Source organism: Rhamphochromis longiceps, linkage group LG4 (genome assembly GCF_057381845.1).
Source record: "Rhamphochromis longiceps isolate RC_006_pf linkage group LG4, R_longiceps_female_GT1.1, whole genome shotgun sequence".
NCBI lineage: Eukaryota > Metazoa > Chordata > Actinopteri > Cichliformes > Cichlidae > Rhamphochromis > Rhamphochromis longiceps.
Window position 1 is genome coordinate 20,499,766 of NC_140560.1, and position 16,119 is coordinate 20,515,884.

The 16,119-nt window shown below is 40.6% G+C and overlaps 1 protein-coding gene across 1 annotated transcript; it reads right to left on the reverse strand.

Annotated features, from left to right (window-relative positions):
• Positions 1-290: 290 nt before the first annotated feature.
• Positions 291-15,836, reverse strand: il12rb2l (interleukin 12 receptor, beta 2a, like). Its single transcript, XM_085403682.1, has 16 exons — positions 15,714-15,836; positions 15,198-15,290; positions 9,609-9,756; positions 9,354-9,505; positions 9,072-9,205; positions 8,772-8,913; positions 8,310-8,386; positions 7,965-8,223; positions 7,658-7,849; positions 7,449-7,553; positions 7,212-7,355; positions 4,614-4,769; positions 4,390-4,450; positions 4,009-4,114; positions 2,946-3,263; positions 291-1,386 (listed from the first exon to the last, which is right to left on the reverse strand). Exons 2-16 carry the CDS (start codon positions 15,262-15,264, stop codon positions 1,123-1,125), a joined length of 2,325 nt encoding a protein of 774 aa, XP_085259808.1. The 5' UTR covers positions 15,265-15,290; positions 15,714-15,836; the 3' UTR covers positions 291-1,122.
• Positions 15,837-16,119: the final 283 nt, after the last annotated feature.

Consider the following 16,119-nt stretch of genomic DNA (forward strand, 5'->3'; position numbering starts at 1 on the left):
ATCTATCTATCTATCTATCTATCTATCTATCTATCTATCTATCTATCTATCTATCTATCTATCTATCTATCTATCTATCTATCTATCTATCTATCTATCTATCTATCTATCTATAACAACCAACTTAACCATGTGTTACAATTATGGCCTTTTGGGTTTTGTTATTAAGTGTAATCTCTAATCATTACACCTAAATTGTGTGTTACACCATATTCCTCCAGCATGGTGTTGCTTAAACAGTCAATATTAGTAATTTAAATCAAATGTGATGGCTGTACATGTATTTGACAGACATTTTATTTATCAAAATATAAAGTATATTGTACAACAATGTAAAAAACTAAGAAAGATGTTAATATTTCCAACACACTCAAAATCATTTAAAAATCAAATTCAAAGGATTGTCATTTACCCCACAACCCAGATTGGATTGGAATAGAGTGGATGGATGGCATTTACAGAGCATGTGTGTGAGTAAATAGCAACAAATTCAGACTCTATTTCCAGTGACTTCATACAGGTCATGGATATGATAAAATTAGATCCAGTGTTACCTAAAGACGCTTTATGTGAAAAAACAAACAAACATCTGTTTAAAGCACAGTTTTATAATTGTACAGATAACTTTTATTTTTATTGAGTTTCCTGAGATACTTTATAATACCATAAAGTGTTTTAGCAGGTGGTGTCAGTATAATTTGTCACTCTGTGCACTTTGATTAGGGTTAATATGCAGATTCGAAATAAACTATTGTAAACTACTGCACATCCTGCAAATGTTTCGACTCTTAAAAATACTGCTGTTGGTGTTGTCATAGTCAGGCTCAATGCTGGGCAAAGTGTGGGATGCAGAGCGAGTCGACTTTAACTGAAATAGAAAAAGTATCCAAAAAATAAACAATAAACATGATATGATTAGATGGAACAAACTAATGCAAAAGCTGAAAACTGTGACAGAGAGAGACATAAAATCAGCTTCAGCAGACAAATTTTTCCAGTGACCCAAATGCTCTGCAGGCATCTCAAGAAAAAGGCTATCCAGAGGTTTCCCATCTTAAACAATCGTATATTAAACAAACAAACAAACAACGTGCCAGATGAGGTGTGGCGATATAGCCAATGTTAGAGTACTTCCAAAGGAGAGGGCATGAAGTGTTTCTCATAGCCGGATGTAAACTGTTCTTCCTCTGATGAGCTACAGAAATCCCCTGTCTCCTCATAGGGATCATCCATTTTGTTGTACACCTCTCTTCCACCCTCCCTCTGATCATCTGGGCTCTCCATCTCCGAGGACTCATCTCCCACCACTGGCCCTGTTAATCCCTCAGAGTTCTTGGGCTGTGTCTCACTGACGGGAATGCAGATAAAGTCCAAGGACTCATTAAACTACAGAGAGAGAGAAAAAAGGATTTGAATAAATAAGGGAGCCTTTAGTTGCAAAGTGTATATAAGACTGGCAGAATTATGACATCATAGTGGAATAAAAAACAAAAACTAAACATGATATGGTCGTATACTAATGCAAAAGCTGCAAATCATGACAGAGTTAGACTACAGGCCATTACAAACCAAGCACACAAAATTCTGAATTTTTGTGATCTGAACTTGTCATCTAATGTATACAAACACCAAAAGTGATGCATTTTGGGAGAAAATCTGCCCTCAAAAAGCACACAGTGAAAAAAATGAAGTTGACATCAAGCAATCAGGATGTTTCTAAACTAGAAAAGTAAGAAACTGAGATCCTGGGTCCACCCAATTCTCACGAGAAGGAAGCAGCAGAGAGAATTTCCTGGTTTAATCCAGGACTTGAAGCTGTATCACAGCTGCTTGATGAGAAAGAGTACAGGGCTGTGGTCGACTCCTTTGTCACGTGGTGTGAGCAGAATCATCTGCAGCTCAACGTGGCAAAGACCAAGGAACTGATCGTGGACTTCAGGAAGACCAGGAAACACTTGACCCCTGTTTCAATCCAGGGGGTCAGTGTTGACATTGTGGAGGACTATAAATACCTTGGAGTACACATTGACAATAAACTGGACTGGGCTAAAAACACCACAGCACTTTACAGGAAGGGCCAGAGTCGTCTCTATTTTTTGAGGCGACTGAGGTCCTTCAACATCTGCCAGAAAATGCTCAGGATTTTCTATGAGTCTGTGGTGGCCAGTGCGATCCTCTATGCTGTTGCATGCTGGGGGAGCAGGCTGAGGGTCGCAGATGCCAACAGACTCAATAAACTGATCCGTAAGGCCAGTAATGTTGTGGGGATGGAGCTGGACTCCCTCAAGGTGGTGTCGGAGAGGCGGATGCTGTCCAAGATAAAGACAATGTTGGATAACACCTCCCACCCACTCCATGACATGTTGGTCAGTCACAGGAGCTCGTTCAGTGAGAGACTGAGATTACCGAAAAGCACCACTGAACGACACAGGAAACCATTCCTGCCTGTGGCCATCTCCCTGTACAACGCATCCACTTAACACACTGTTTGCTGCTACAGCTACACATGTTTCTTTTCCAGCTATTTATTTATGAGTGACTTATGTATGTATGTATGTATATGTATATATTGTACTATTCTTAGTTAGCGTATTGTCTGTCTTGTCTTAATGTTGGCTTATAATGGAGCACTGTAACAAAAAATAATTTCCCCCAGGGATCAATAAAGTATTCTGATTCTGATTCTTTCGTACATATTCCAGGTTGTCAGCGGGGCAGTTTGAGCTCTTGCTGGCAGAGTTGGGAGCACATCCGATGACGCAAAGAAATAATTTCAGTGAGCTGACTGACCTGGACCAGTGCTTAGCTGTATGTCTGAGGTAAAATAGTATTACTTTACTATTTGTATACTGGCTCTTTTTAAATAAAGTCAATAAATAACAACAAAGAAAGAAAAAAATGAGAATAATGTCTCTGATCAGGTGTGAGGCTTTGATAAAACTTACTTCTAAAGGAGAGGGCATGAAGTGTTGCTCGTAACCAGACGTGAACTGTTCTTCCTCTGATGAGCTGCCACTCGTTTCCTCATCGGAATCAACCATTTTGCTGTAGGGCTCTTTTCCATATCTGCGGTCCAACCTTCCAGTCTCCTCTCGGACAGCATCCTCCCTCTGATCATCTTGTGAAAACTTGTCTCCTGTCACTGGTCCTACTAATCCATCAGGGTTTAAATTTGGGGACTTTATTTTTACAACTTCGAGCACAGAGATCTTGGGCTGTGGCTCACAGACGGGAATGCATATCCAGCCCAAAGGATCATTAAACTACAGAGAGACAGAAAAAACAAAAAACAATTTCTTGATTATCATTGAGCCAAGTTTATATATCAGTGACCTGTATGCATCAACTGGTATTGGTCTTGATTTAGCTTATTTTTTGTCATTAGTAGCCTTGGGATTGTTTTGGAGCCAGACCAGGACACCATGAGCTCCTCTGTATAGTAAATTATGCTCCAAACTGGGTCATGCAACAGGGCAATGATTCGAAGCAGAGCAGCAAATCTGCAACCAAATGGCTAAAAAAGGAAAGACTCAGCATGTTGCAGTGGCTAAACCTGATTGAAATGCTTTGGTGGGAACTTAAGAGATCTGCGTTTAAAAAAAAATTCCCACAAACCTCAACCAACTGAAGCGACGTTCCCCCACAACACTGTGAGATGCTGATAGCCATACAGGAAACAATCAGTTTAAGTTGTTGCTAAATGTGGCTCTACAAGCTGCTGAATGATGATGTCTACTTAGTTTTCCATGGGATTGCATACAGTCCTGTGACAACTTTCTTTTTCACATCACAGAATGACTGCTGTTGTTTCTGTAATACAGATCTATAAAGAGCCATTTTGTTAATTACTTACAATACCAGAAAGTATCTTTTAAAGGATTTTTGAAACCATTATTAAAGTTGTTTTTTTATATAACTTAAGGCTTTTACTATAACAAATACAGTAAAAAAAATTAAGACTTTTAGGAGTCTATAGAAACCTCGCAGTTACGTTTCATTCAGTCTAACCTGATGCTTCATCTGTTTAAAGATGTGACTGTTGCGGGGATCAGGCACTTTCTCATAGGTGCACGAAGATATCAGTGGACATGCTTTGATTGGTCCTGGACAAACGCTGCCAGAGACAAGACAGTAAACAGCAAATATGTTAGACTGGGAGATCACCTCATAAAAAAGTAGAAGTAACTATGTTCATAAAGACAAAACTGGAGGGAGTTTGAATTTAATATGTTTTGTGTCCTTGGTATACTGTGATATTTTTTTTTTACTATATTTCTCATGTTATTCAACATTTATTCAGAATATAAAAGTATTTGTTAACAGTACGTAACACAATTGTGATGTGCTTCAAATATGATGTCAGAGATAAGTTTAAGATGAGCGTCTCACCTGAGTAAAATACAACACACACAAAGGAGCACAACAACAGACAGAACTGGTATCAATAACCCTAAAAAAAGAGGGAGAAGCGATCATTGTGAGAGAAATAATAAATAGTTCATATCTTATAACACTGCACAATCCATTACACCCTAAGTTAGTTACATCCAGCAAGAAAAATAAAGAAAAATCAACAACAACTTCAAACATAACGTCAAACCCATCCTACCTACCATACATATCTTGCTGGTGGTTTATTTTGAATGTTTCAGTGGCATTCGCTTCACGTCCAAATTCAGTAATAGCTCTCATCCACACCTCATAGTCGCCTGGACTGAGATCACGGAGCGTGAAGGTCTGATGATCATTGGAAGCATTTACATTGAACACTGAAAGAGAGAAAATGTCTGGAGTGAGGTTACGTGTGTAATCAAAGTTATTGAGTCTTTATTTATCAAATATGTCAGAGCAGGAAGTCACTAATCAGGTGTTAATCATTAATAATGCACGTATGTCAGACAGATGAAATTAGTAGGATTATACTACTGTAAAATCATCACCTATGATGAAATGACTAAAGCACAAAGGCATTAGGCTACTATGATTACAAAAATAAAGAAAAACACTGAAAGTAAACTAAGAACTCTAAACTATAATCAAAAACTGAAAATTCTAATTATTAGACCAGAGTTTATATTCCAAAAAATCCTAAATCAGAGGTCCAATACTACAAACCACGGCACATTCCTGTCATGCGTTCATGCTGCGGGTGTCAATAAAGTTGGGCTGTGAAAGTTCTTGCAAATATGGCAGAAAAGAAGTGAGGCAGTGGTAAGTTGCCATTGCTTGCTTGAAAAGGTGGGCTGGGACACAGTTCATCTGGACTCGAGCACAGTGCAAATCTAGTAGCATTCCTATCTGCACCCCACACCTGCCCCCATAAAAATCACTGGGTTCAGTAGTACAGGGTGGGCCATTTAAATGGATACATCGTAATAACATGGGAATGGTTGGTGATATTAAAGTCCTGCTTGTGGTACATTAGTATATGTGAGGGGGCAAACTCCTTAAGATGGGTGGTGACCATGGTGGCCATTTAGAAGTCGGCCATCTTGGATACTACTTTTGTTTTTTCAATAGGAAGAGGGCCATGTGACACATCAAACTTATTGGTAATGTCACAAGAAAAACAATGGTGTGCTTGGTTTCAACGTAACTTTATTCTTTCATGAGTTATTTGCAAGTTTCTCTTTGCCATTGACATGTCAAAGAGGTTAACACATGAGGAGCAGATCGAAATTGTGTTCAAACTGGTTCAGTGTTGGATTTGCCAAAATGTGGACGCAAGAAAACTGTCACTAATGAAGAAACATCAGTGGCTGTCCTAGCTTCATTCAGCAAGAGCCCACAGCGTAGCACTCGCCGCATGTCACTGGAGAGTGGCATTAGTCGAACATCCCTTCGGCGGATATTAGCTACTCACAAATGGCACCCTTACAAACTCCAGCTACTGCAGCATCTCAACGAGGATGACCCAGATCGGCGCACAGAATTTGCAGAATGGGCAAAACAAAAATTGGAACAGGACCCTCAGTTCATGCAGAAGATTTTGTTCAGTGATGAGGCAAACTTTTATGTGAATGGTGAAGTTAACTAACAAAACCACCGCTATTGGTCTGACACTAACCCACATTGGATGGATCCCTCCAAGACTGTTGGAACAACAAAAGTGATGGTTTGGTGTGGTATATGGGGTACAACGATAGTGGGTCCATTCTTCATCAATGGAGACCTCAAGGCCACTGGATATTTGAAACTGCTACATGATGATGTGCTTCCCTCTTTATGCACTGAAGCTGGCACGTTCCCTGAGTTTTTTCAGCAAGATGGTGCACCACCACATTATGGGTGCCACAAAATGCACAGAATCATGAGCTCCTTGGGTTCTGCAAAAGCTTTATCTAAGAGTAAAAAAGTATTTGTGACGCTAAAGGAAACTTCAGTGAATTAGCCCAGACAGTTAAACGCAATGTGAGTGCAAGCCTGCAGGGGAGAGGGGATGGAGGGAAGTTCTTCTCGAGTATGGTACATGTCAATTGAACCTATCGTTCACACCCTAAGACAATGTACAGTCAGAAGCACAATCCAAGTGGCTGGGATACAGTGCAGGAACATCTGGGTCACGTAAGTATTAGTCCACACGTCTCAGTGGGACACACCTCTGAAAGTGGAACAACAGGGCTAAGGTCTTGTGGGACTTCCAACAGCTGTTGGCCAACCAACCAGACACTGTGGTGGTTGACAAGCATCAGGGGACTGCAGCTGTGATAGATGACGTGATCCCAGCTGATAGCAATGCTAGAAAAAAGAAAAGGAGCACAAGACGACTGCTATGTACTAGTGGCTGAAGGAATAGGCGTGGAAGTCCAAAGTGGACCCAGTGGTTGTTGGGACCGTTAGGGGGTGTAAACTGAGAGAGTGGCCTTAGCAGATTCGGGGAATGTCCTGGGAAGAGTTAAGATACTGTGCGGAGCCCTCAAAATCCCAGACCTCTGGTACAAGACCTGAGCTTAAGGCAGAAATAATACATCAGGAACACATTTAAAACACAAAGCCAAGTCCTATATTATGCTATATAGGACTAATTCTGAGATGTTTGATAAATACAACCCAGAAAAATCTTTATCCTGTTTTCTGTCTTTTTTCCCTTCATATGTAATGTGCTTTATATTTTAAGCATGCATGCTATCTTCTTTACTAACTATGAACAGTTAGCTTTGCAAAAATCAGCCAGAAATAACTGAACTGTAACATAGTTTGCTGCTATATACCTTTTTGCGTATCCAACCATTTGTATCCAATTTCGTAGCACCAGATCCGGGCAGTCTGCTCGGAGAGAGGAATGGCTTTCCAGTGAAGAGTCACCTCAGTCTCAGTGAGAGTTTCCACCTTAAATGACGGCACTGCTAACAGAGCTGATTAAGAAAAAAAGAAAAAAATTATTATGATGAGAGAAAAGAGGCTACAGTGGCCTGAAACCATCAAAGGAACAAAGCAGAGAGCGCCACCTTTCTGACGAGAATATCCAATCTCTGTGAAGAGATGGAGGACTTCCTTGCTGTTCAATACCTTGAACACCGACACTTGGTATGCTTTGTACTCCTGAAACTGACCTGTAGGTGGAGACATACAACACACAACAGGGTTCAAAATGCAATCAACAGTTATCATAACAACAACAACTCTTTTAATTAATGAGGTTTGACACATTACAGACCTTTAAAAAATGTTCCGTTCTGGCTTTTTTTCACTCTTATCCAGTCAAACTCTCGGCCAGGTGGAGATCCTGCCTGTTTATATTGCACCACGTATTCTTTTAGCTCGAAGACGTCAGACGGTGGGTCCCAGGACACGCTGAGGTTCTCTTTATTCATCTCGAGGTTAACTTTTAGAACATTTTCTTCTTTACCTTAACAAGAGACCAGTGCTTAAGGTTAAATGTATCCCCTATCGGAGATGGTTAGATGCCGCTAGGGGCTTCAAAGCGTCCTGTAGTTTTTATGAAAGTCTGCACAGTCTCTTACCTGTTGTTGATATAGTCAGAAACGATTCCTTTGTGGCACCTTTAGAACTGTAGGCGATTATGCTGACTGATGACACATCCTTCAGAGTGGCGTTGAGGAACCATTTTGTGGTACCGTTGCTGCACAATTGCTCCACAATTTCATGCATGTACTGCCTGTTTGGCTCGGCCGTGGACATCTGCAATTCAGAGCCGTTGCTGTAGAAAACTGTGAGGTTATATCCACGAATGAACCCACGTGCCTGAGAATCAGAGAGACTCTGGAGGGAATGGAGAAAAGGCGAGGAGAGTGAGGGATGAGTTGGCTCGTGGTGAGACAGAGTGAGCGAGTTAGTTCTCAGCCTACCTTCCAAGTCAGAAAACAGTCAGAGCTTAGAGGGGAAATACCGCAGTCCCTCCATAAATCCACTTCTCCAACAGGGTCTGAGTGGCATTGCAAGAAAGAGACAAAGCCAGGGAGATAAGGCAACATTTTCCTTCTAGCTGCACGAAAGACATGCCACTAAAACAGCTAAGAGAACAGTTACAGTTTAATGCAAAACTACAGTAATCAGCTACAATTCAAGTGGCTTCCCAATTCTGATGTAATATGTGAAAGAATGTTAAAGAGGTTTTTTTTAACAAAAAACCAAAAAAACCCAGAGAAACATGAACCTTTTTTGAATTGTTCTTAAATGCTAAACTTGGGAAAGTGATGCAATCCTCGTGACATTTCTTAGGTTCCACTAAAGGTGCCATAAAGATCTAAGTTATTATTATTATTATTATTTTTATCATCATTATTATTACTCCAAATGAGGACTCTCACCTGACTCTGAGCTCCTAACGCTATGGATCTTACTCCAGTCGCTCATTAATCCTGTACCACAGTCACAACGAACTTGGAATTCATAAACCGTAAAAAGGTCCGGTTCCTCCACTGCGTAGGTGCTATGTACTTCATCCTCAAACTGCACAAGAGGAAAAAAACAAGCTTGAGCATAATTTCACTGGATGACACTTTTGTCTCTCAAACTATACAATTTAACTTGCCTAATAAGCTTTTTTAAGGACTTTATTTCATGTATTCATTTGTTAATGGGGAAGAAAACCCCTAAACGCACTACACCTTTGGCCAGTCTGTTTCTCCCTTAGTCCGATATCGAATGTCACAGCGTCCAGAAGAATCTATGCAGGAAGTGTTCCACAAAAACTCCAACGGTTCCGGTTCGGCTGTAATGTCTTTAGGTGGGGGTGGCTTGGCTAGCAGTGAAAAAAAAAGTTTCATCTTTAATATTACTTAAATGAAAATCAATCATTTGAAGATAAACATCAAAAAATTTTCGGTATTAGGAACTGATCATTATTACTGCCGTTTGTGGTGGCGTTTGTATTTGTGGGACTGACTCACTGATTCCTTCGACGTTAAAGACGACCGGCTGAGATTTGTTGGAGCCATTCTGGTTAACGGCCTCGACCCAAACCCGAAGTTCTCCTCCACCGGAGAAGTCCTCTCGAGGAATGCGACCGTCTAAACTGGTCCCACCTTTCACATGGCTGTCGCTGAAAGAAAAGACCAGACGAGACATGACACCAGGAGAAGTTCAAGACAAATTCAGGGGGCATTTCTTATTGTTTACAGCTGTAAAAAATGGGTTTTATTTACTGGTTATGAGCTGGCTCCCAGTGCAGGGTGTAGTTAGTGGGGATCTTAGGGTCTGACTTTGGATCCCAGGTGCACTGTATGTCCACATGGCAGCTTGTCTCGTCACATGGTCTAAAGCACTCAAGATCAGAGGGAGGAGCTGGCGGATCTGAAAAAACACAAAGGACAAACACAAGTCATCGTTACCAATCTGGGTTTTGTTTGTAGTTTTTCTTCCTGTTTTATTTTCAGACCCACTTTCATTATGTTTTATGTTTCACGTGAGTTCATATCTGCTTTTTTGTTTCACCCGCTTCCCTTTGTGTGTTTAGGATGCTTTTGTTCTTGCCCGTGAGAGATAGAAGGAGGATATCCCTCCTTTGAGCTCCAAGTCCAAAGAGGCAAACCTCTCACTGTTCTCTTCCTCCCATTAATGCTTCCTCACTCCTACTGTTTCCTCTGTCTTTCCTCTTCCTTTTCCCCATTCCTTCCTTTTCCATATTCCTTTTCCTCATGTTTGTCTCTTGCTCAATAAAAACAGTTCTTAGTTTGTACACCCTGAACTCCTTTCTCTACGTCTTCCTCTCGTGTTCCATCAGGCCAAGATGCAAGTAAAGGTGATGAGAAAAAGGCATGCTCACTCATATACAGTCATTTTACAGTGAAATCAAGCCCACACACCTACAAATAATGATTTAGAAAGTGTCTCTGTAATAAACTAAATACATGGTTTTTCTGACAGCTGTCTAGTTTGCATTAGATTATGATTTGAAGTTCCGCTTTCCATTAAAGACAGCTGCTGCATTATTAGCCTATGCCCATCCGCTGAACCATGATTCCACACCCTCCCAAATCTGTCAACACAAAGTAGGGGGGACACGTGGGCAGACGATCTTTCAAGGCACAGGCATAGAGTCCATGGGGCACTCAGGGAACACATCGCCCCAATGAAAGAAGCAGAGGGATTACTCCTATAAACCTCAGAGGCAGGTCTTTTTCCAACAGTGGGACTTTTTTTAAATTAAAAAAAAACTATATCAGATATGAGTTTGTACAGTTTATACATGAAATCTTTTGTGCCAATTTAGTGAATGTCTATGTTGTGCACACACATCCCATGGAGGAGCCACGAAATAAAACGTAGTTCCTAATGTTTTGAGTTGGCAGAGTCATCACACACCAAAGGGATCTGTGTCTTCGACTGGACTTGAACTGTTAACCTTTTGCTTGCCAAGCAAACGTTTTAACCACTACACTAAAGACGCCAAAAGCATCAGTCCCAGCAGACAGGCCCAGGTAGTCCCACTGTGGGCAGGTCTGGGTGAACCGTGGGAAGGTGTAGGAACGGTAAAGCCACACTTAGTCCACATGAACCCGTAAGGGGGTGGGTGGGGCTTATACCGACAAGGCAGGGAGAACATTACATTACATTTCAGATTACTTTAGCTGACTGCCAACTGTGGGCTGCCAAACAGGGGTCATGTTTACAAGGATTACGATCCACTTTTTAAGCCCAGGTTTAGAAGTACTGTTGCTACTTGGATAACTGACAAGGAAATTCTCTATAACCACAGGCTTTGTGAAAAGTTCTGAATGTGCAGAAAGTCTTGAACATGAGGTGAATATGAGCAGAAACACATATTTCTAATATTGAATAACATAATTAATCCCTGACATGAAGGGGTGACATATTTAAGCATTTTATACTCTGATTTTCTGCGGATCTGAACTAAACACTAAAGAGGACAGAAAATAAAATACATTTGTATCCATGTTGAGCCCTCAGTGTCAGGGATAATACTAGAACAGCGGCCCCCAACCTTTTTTGCGCCATTGACCGGTTTATGTCCGACAATACTTTCACGGACCGTTCTTTATGGTGTTTTGGATAAATACAACAAAATAAAACCAGCACCGGTACCAAAAAAAGAAGATTTATTCATAACACACAGGAAAAGACCCAGGGAAACCGAGTTAACGATAAAAACGATAAAAAACAACGCTAAAAACCGATAAAAACTCTGGAAACCATAAATTTTACACCCGAGCCTCAACTCTCGTGGCCCGGTACCAAACGACCGTGGCCCGAGGGTTGGGGACCGCTGTACTAGCTGACAAAGGTCAAAAGTCTGTTTCAATTATAAACTCAGAGGCCACTTGATTAGTTAAACTGTTACATGCTTCTTGTTAACACAAACATCAAATCACATAGAAAATCAGCATCCTCTGATCCGGGATGACCGGATGCTAATGCTCAGTTCAAACTGAGCATTAGCATGAAGGAGAAATGTTATTGCAGTGACTTTCAATGTGGCTGTTGGTGCCAGATGGGCTGGTGTGGCTGTTTGTCAAACTGCCATGCCTGTCATCTAAGAATAGGAAACTGAGGTCAAAATTCACACAGGCTTACCAGAATTGGGTAATAGAGGAGTTTCTGCTTCCTCATTCAGATGGCAGGCTCAGAATTTGGCATACAAAAGCATGGATTCATCCAGGGTTGTATCAACAGTTCAGGTTGCTGGTTGTGTAATAATGTGGGGGAAATTCTCTTAGCAGTCTTTGGGCCAGCCTACCTGAGTATTGTTTCTGCCCATCCCTTTATGACTACAGTGTACCCAGAGTCAGGTGGTTGCTTCCAGCACGATAAAACACCACATCACAAACCTCAGATTGGTTTCCTGAACATGACAAATAGTTCACTACACTCAAATGACCTCCACAGTCACCAGATCTGAATCTGGATGTGCGACAGACAAATCTGCAGCCATTGTAGCAATATGGACAAAATCTGTGAGGAATGTTTCCGGCAACTTGTTGAATCTTTGCAAGAAGAATAAAGGCAGACTTTGATCCAACCCACTACTAGCAAGGTGTGCTTAACGAAGTGGCAGGTGAGGTCCACTCAGTGCCTGATTTGTGTGTTTTCCATTACTTTAACTAGATCTTTTTAACATAAAGTGATGTAGAAAAGTATCAAACATTTCTAAAAATACGAACAAAGTACAGGAAATTCGGCCAGTGATGCACAAAATCTTTCCCAGATGTGTTCCACAACTTGTCCTTTCAATACTGCTCAACCAAAAACCTACGCTGATGCAACACAGCAGCACGCTGAATATAAAAACTCCCAGCTCACAGAATGCAGGAAGACAGAGGAGAGATGAAGTACAGAAAAAATAAACTGCAATGAGTTCCCACCTCGTTGTCCATCTAATCAGCCTGCACTCATCCACTTCAAGATCCCACATTACTTAAACCACACACTGTTCCTACCCAACATGCACTCTCCCTTCTCCAAAATCCAGCCTTAGCTCCCTTCTCTAGTCACTTTCTGGCAGTTCTGTCAAACCTCTCTCTCTTGCTACACCAGTCACCTTCACTGCTGCTAAAACCCAAACACACTAACAGCACGAGTATTTATTTAATATATTTAATGTGGTTCTGCGTCTTGCTAGTGGGGGCTAATTTAGCTTTTTATAACAGCTTTACTGTTAAAAAGCTCCAGATGTGTTTTAAATCAGCTCCTTTGTCTCATTTCCTAGGAAATAAAACTAATGAAACAAAAGACAAAGAAAGGAAAGTGACAAAACGTCTGCAATAAAACTATATTTGGTAATATCCCCACGAGTCACAGTAAAGCAAACTGACCCTGTGTGACAGACTGCGAAGCTACAATGACTCACAAACTCAGACACATGTAATGAGTGAAGAAATAAGAGTGAACACGACTGATTTACCGTCAGTTCCAACCATATTCTCCACATTTATTATCATTTAATAAGATTGCATAAGTTAAGGCTTTTAGCAAAGGTGACTATAATTGTTATAAAATGATACAGGAAGTGAGAGATGATGAAGAAAAGGGGGAGAAAGCAATAGATCTAACACTGTTCTCAACCACAAGAAAAAAAATGTGCGCGCATCCGTCTATCTGTGCGCACACACACACACGCATACCTTTGATTTTACTCATCGCAAGATTGCCACCTTTACACGTTTCTTGTAAGCCTCTACACTTTTAGCAGTAACCCGTTTGTGCAGTTTGGATCCAAAACAAGTGTAGTCTAGTCAATTATGACCACTTCTCTTTAAAAACAGCACAAACAATGAGGAAAGACTGATAGGTGTGATAGATGGGCCACCAAATAAATAAATAGTGAGAATAAATAGTAAAAATGTGTTGAGATTGATGTAGTGTCCTCAGCTTCAGGAAAATGTGATGCACATAAAGCTCCCAACTAACATTTTCTGTTATTGTACAGGTCAGTCCTTTACTAAGAACTAAAATACTCATTCATTTATGGATAGCATTTGCATGTGCCTAGTTGAAAAGTGGAAAATAATGTGAAAATTAAGCTTTAATATACTTGGTCTGCTCTTGGTTAGTCTGCAACCATTCCCTTGTACTGTGCAAAAGTCTTGAGCTACCCTCTTTTCTTTGTATGTTGCATCTGGGGAGCCAGACTGTTTTGTAACCTTTGAAAGTGGTCTAGTTCTCTTGGAACATGTTTCTTTCTTTGGTTGTTTGTTCCTTTTTTCACTCAGGAATGTCCACACACTATTTTTAGGGCCACTTAACACTGACCAAAGAATCATTCAAGCATAAAAAGGGATCAAAGTCAAAGGACGAACCAGTGTTGTGCCTACATAAAACACAGAACTGAGCAAAAACCCATTTTTTATTGTATTTAGCCACTTTTTTACAAGCAGCCTGTCTAATAAACAAATAATTTGCTTGTATTTCTTTAGTTAAATCTAAGAAAAATATCAAATATAACCTAGTTTGACAGGCATAAAATAGGATTTTTGTAAGATGATTCCAAAAGAGCTTTTAGCTGAAAACATGGCATATTTAGGCATAGTGTGCAGTGTGTCCTAAAACAAATTTGAGGAAGCTACAGCTACAAAACTACAAAAGAAGAACTGTCAAGCCTAAAAAACTGTCTACAGCAGACGGACACTACTGGAAACTCACGTTCTCAAAAACAGGAAAAAATGTGACCAGAACAAACAAAATGACCTGAGAGATGCATCTGACCCTTCAGGTGATTCATCTACTGTTCACTGAAGCATTATCAGAAATGGTCTCAGTGGAAGAATGGCTGAAAATTCTCAATAAGGGTGAAACAGGGAGAAAAAGCTGAGGGATGCCAAATTACACCAGAACTGGACTGAAAATCAGTGGGAATGATGGGGTGATGATTCTAATCTTAAAATGTATAGAGAAGGTCAGGACAGCGGTACCACAGTGAGTGTCTACAAGTTTAAGTTTAAGATTTTAAACCAAAGTATTACTAAACAAAGAAAGCAGTACAAAGAAGGAATTTCTAAAGCATTAGAGAACAGGAAAAACAAATCATTTAGGGGTTATGATAAAGCAAAACCTCTCAAAGTACAGAATTAATCAAATAATCAGTAAACATGACTGTAAAGAAAACAGCACTGCAGATAGCATGGCATTTAAGTGGGTTAGTGTAACAGGGTGTTAAAGTGTTGTGGTTATTACAGTTGATAAAGTTGTGGGGTACAAGGCGACAACACTTCCCTTTGAATGCAGGCGCAAGTACTTTTTATGAGTATTTGTGCACAAGCGCTTTTGAACAGGCCTACCTGCTGCAGCAGCAGAGACACTGGTCACCAAGATGGACAGAAGCCACCTTGTTATAGGTCTGGCCATCACATTTAGACAAGGGCATCTAGTGCCTGCGAAAAGCCCAAATTCATCAGGAACTCTCACATACAAAATAACAACAACAACAATAATAATCAATCACAAGACATAGTCAAAAACTCTGTTGGTCTTACAGAAAGAGTTCACGCATTGACCTGTAGCTGCAACATGTGGGGTAACTACATCCGTATCACAAATACAACATCTGGCATAAATAGCCCAACTGCATACAGACTGACAGTTTCAGACTTCCTCTTGGGTGCAGTGGAGCGTAAAGTCATTTGGTGATTAACAAAAATAGGCGTATTGCCAGATAGGAGGGAGCAGCTTTGTGATAAGTACCGAATTACCAGACACTCGGCATTTTATTCAGTCTCAAATTCTATTAAACCTTAATTATGATCTCTTTTTTTTCTAAGTAAATATTAAGTATTATTAGGGTACAAATGATTTACCTCCGGGTGAGACACGCTGAGATGTGAGCCGCCCATGCTCTGCAGGAACACGCAGCTTTTGTTTTAACTGAGAAACTTGCTGTGAAGTTCAGAAATGTCTCCTCTCCGCAGTTACCGATTCGCTCCACCCAGTTGCTGGAATTGCCAGTGACGTCAACTCACCCGCGCGTGCTCGCCGGCAGCTAGTCGTGTCAGTTCTTCCCACACACTAACTCGCTGCAGGTCCCGAAACGTGTCTGTCGTAGCTACCCTGTATTTTTTATTTTTTTGTTTTTTAATTACGCAAACGCTTTTCATAAGTTCAAGAAAAGAAAGAGAGATATCACGTGACAAAAAGTAGCGTAAGATATTTAGGTTACTGAACTTTGAGGTAGTTTTGTTTTGAATTTCTGCCGCTCAAACGTGA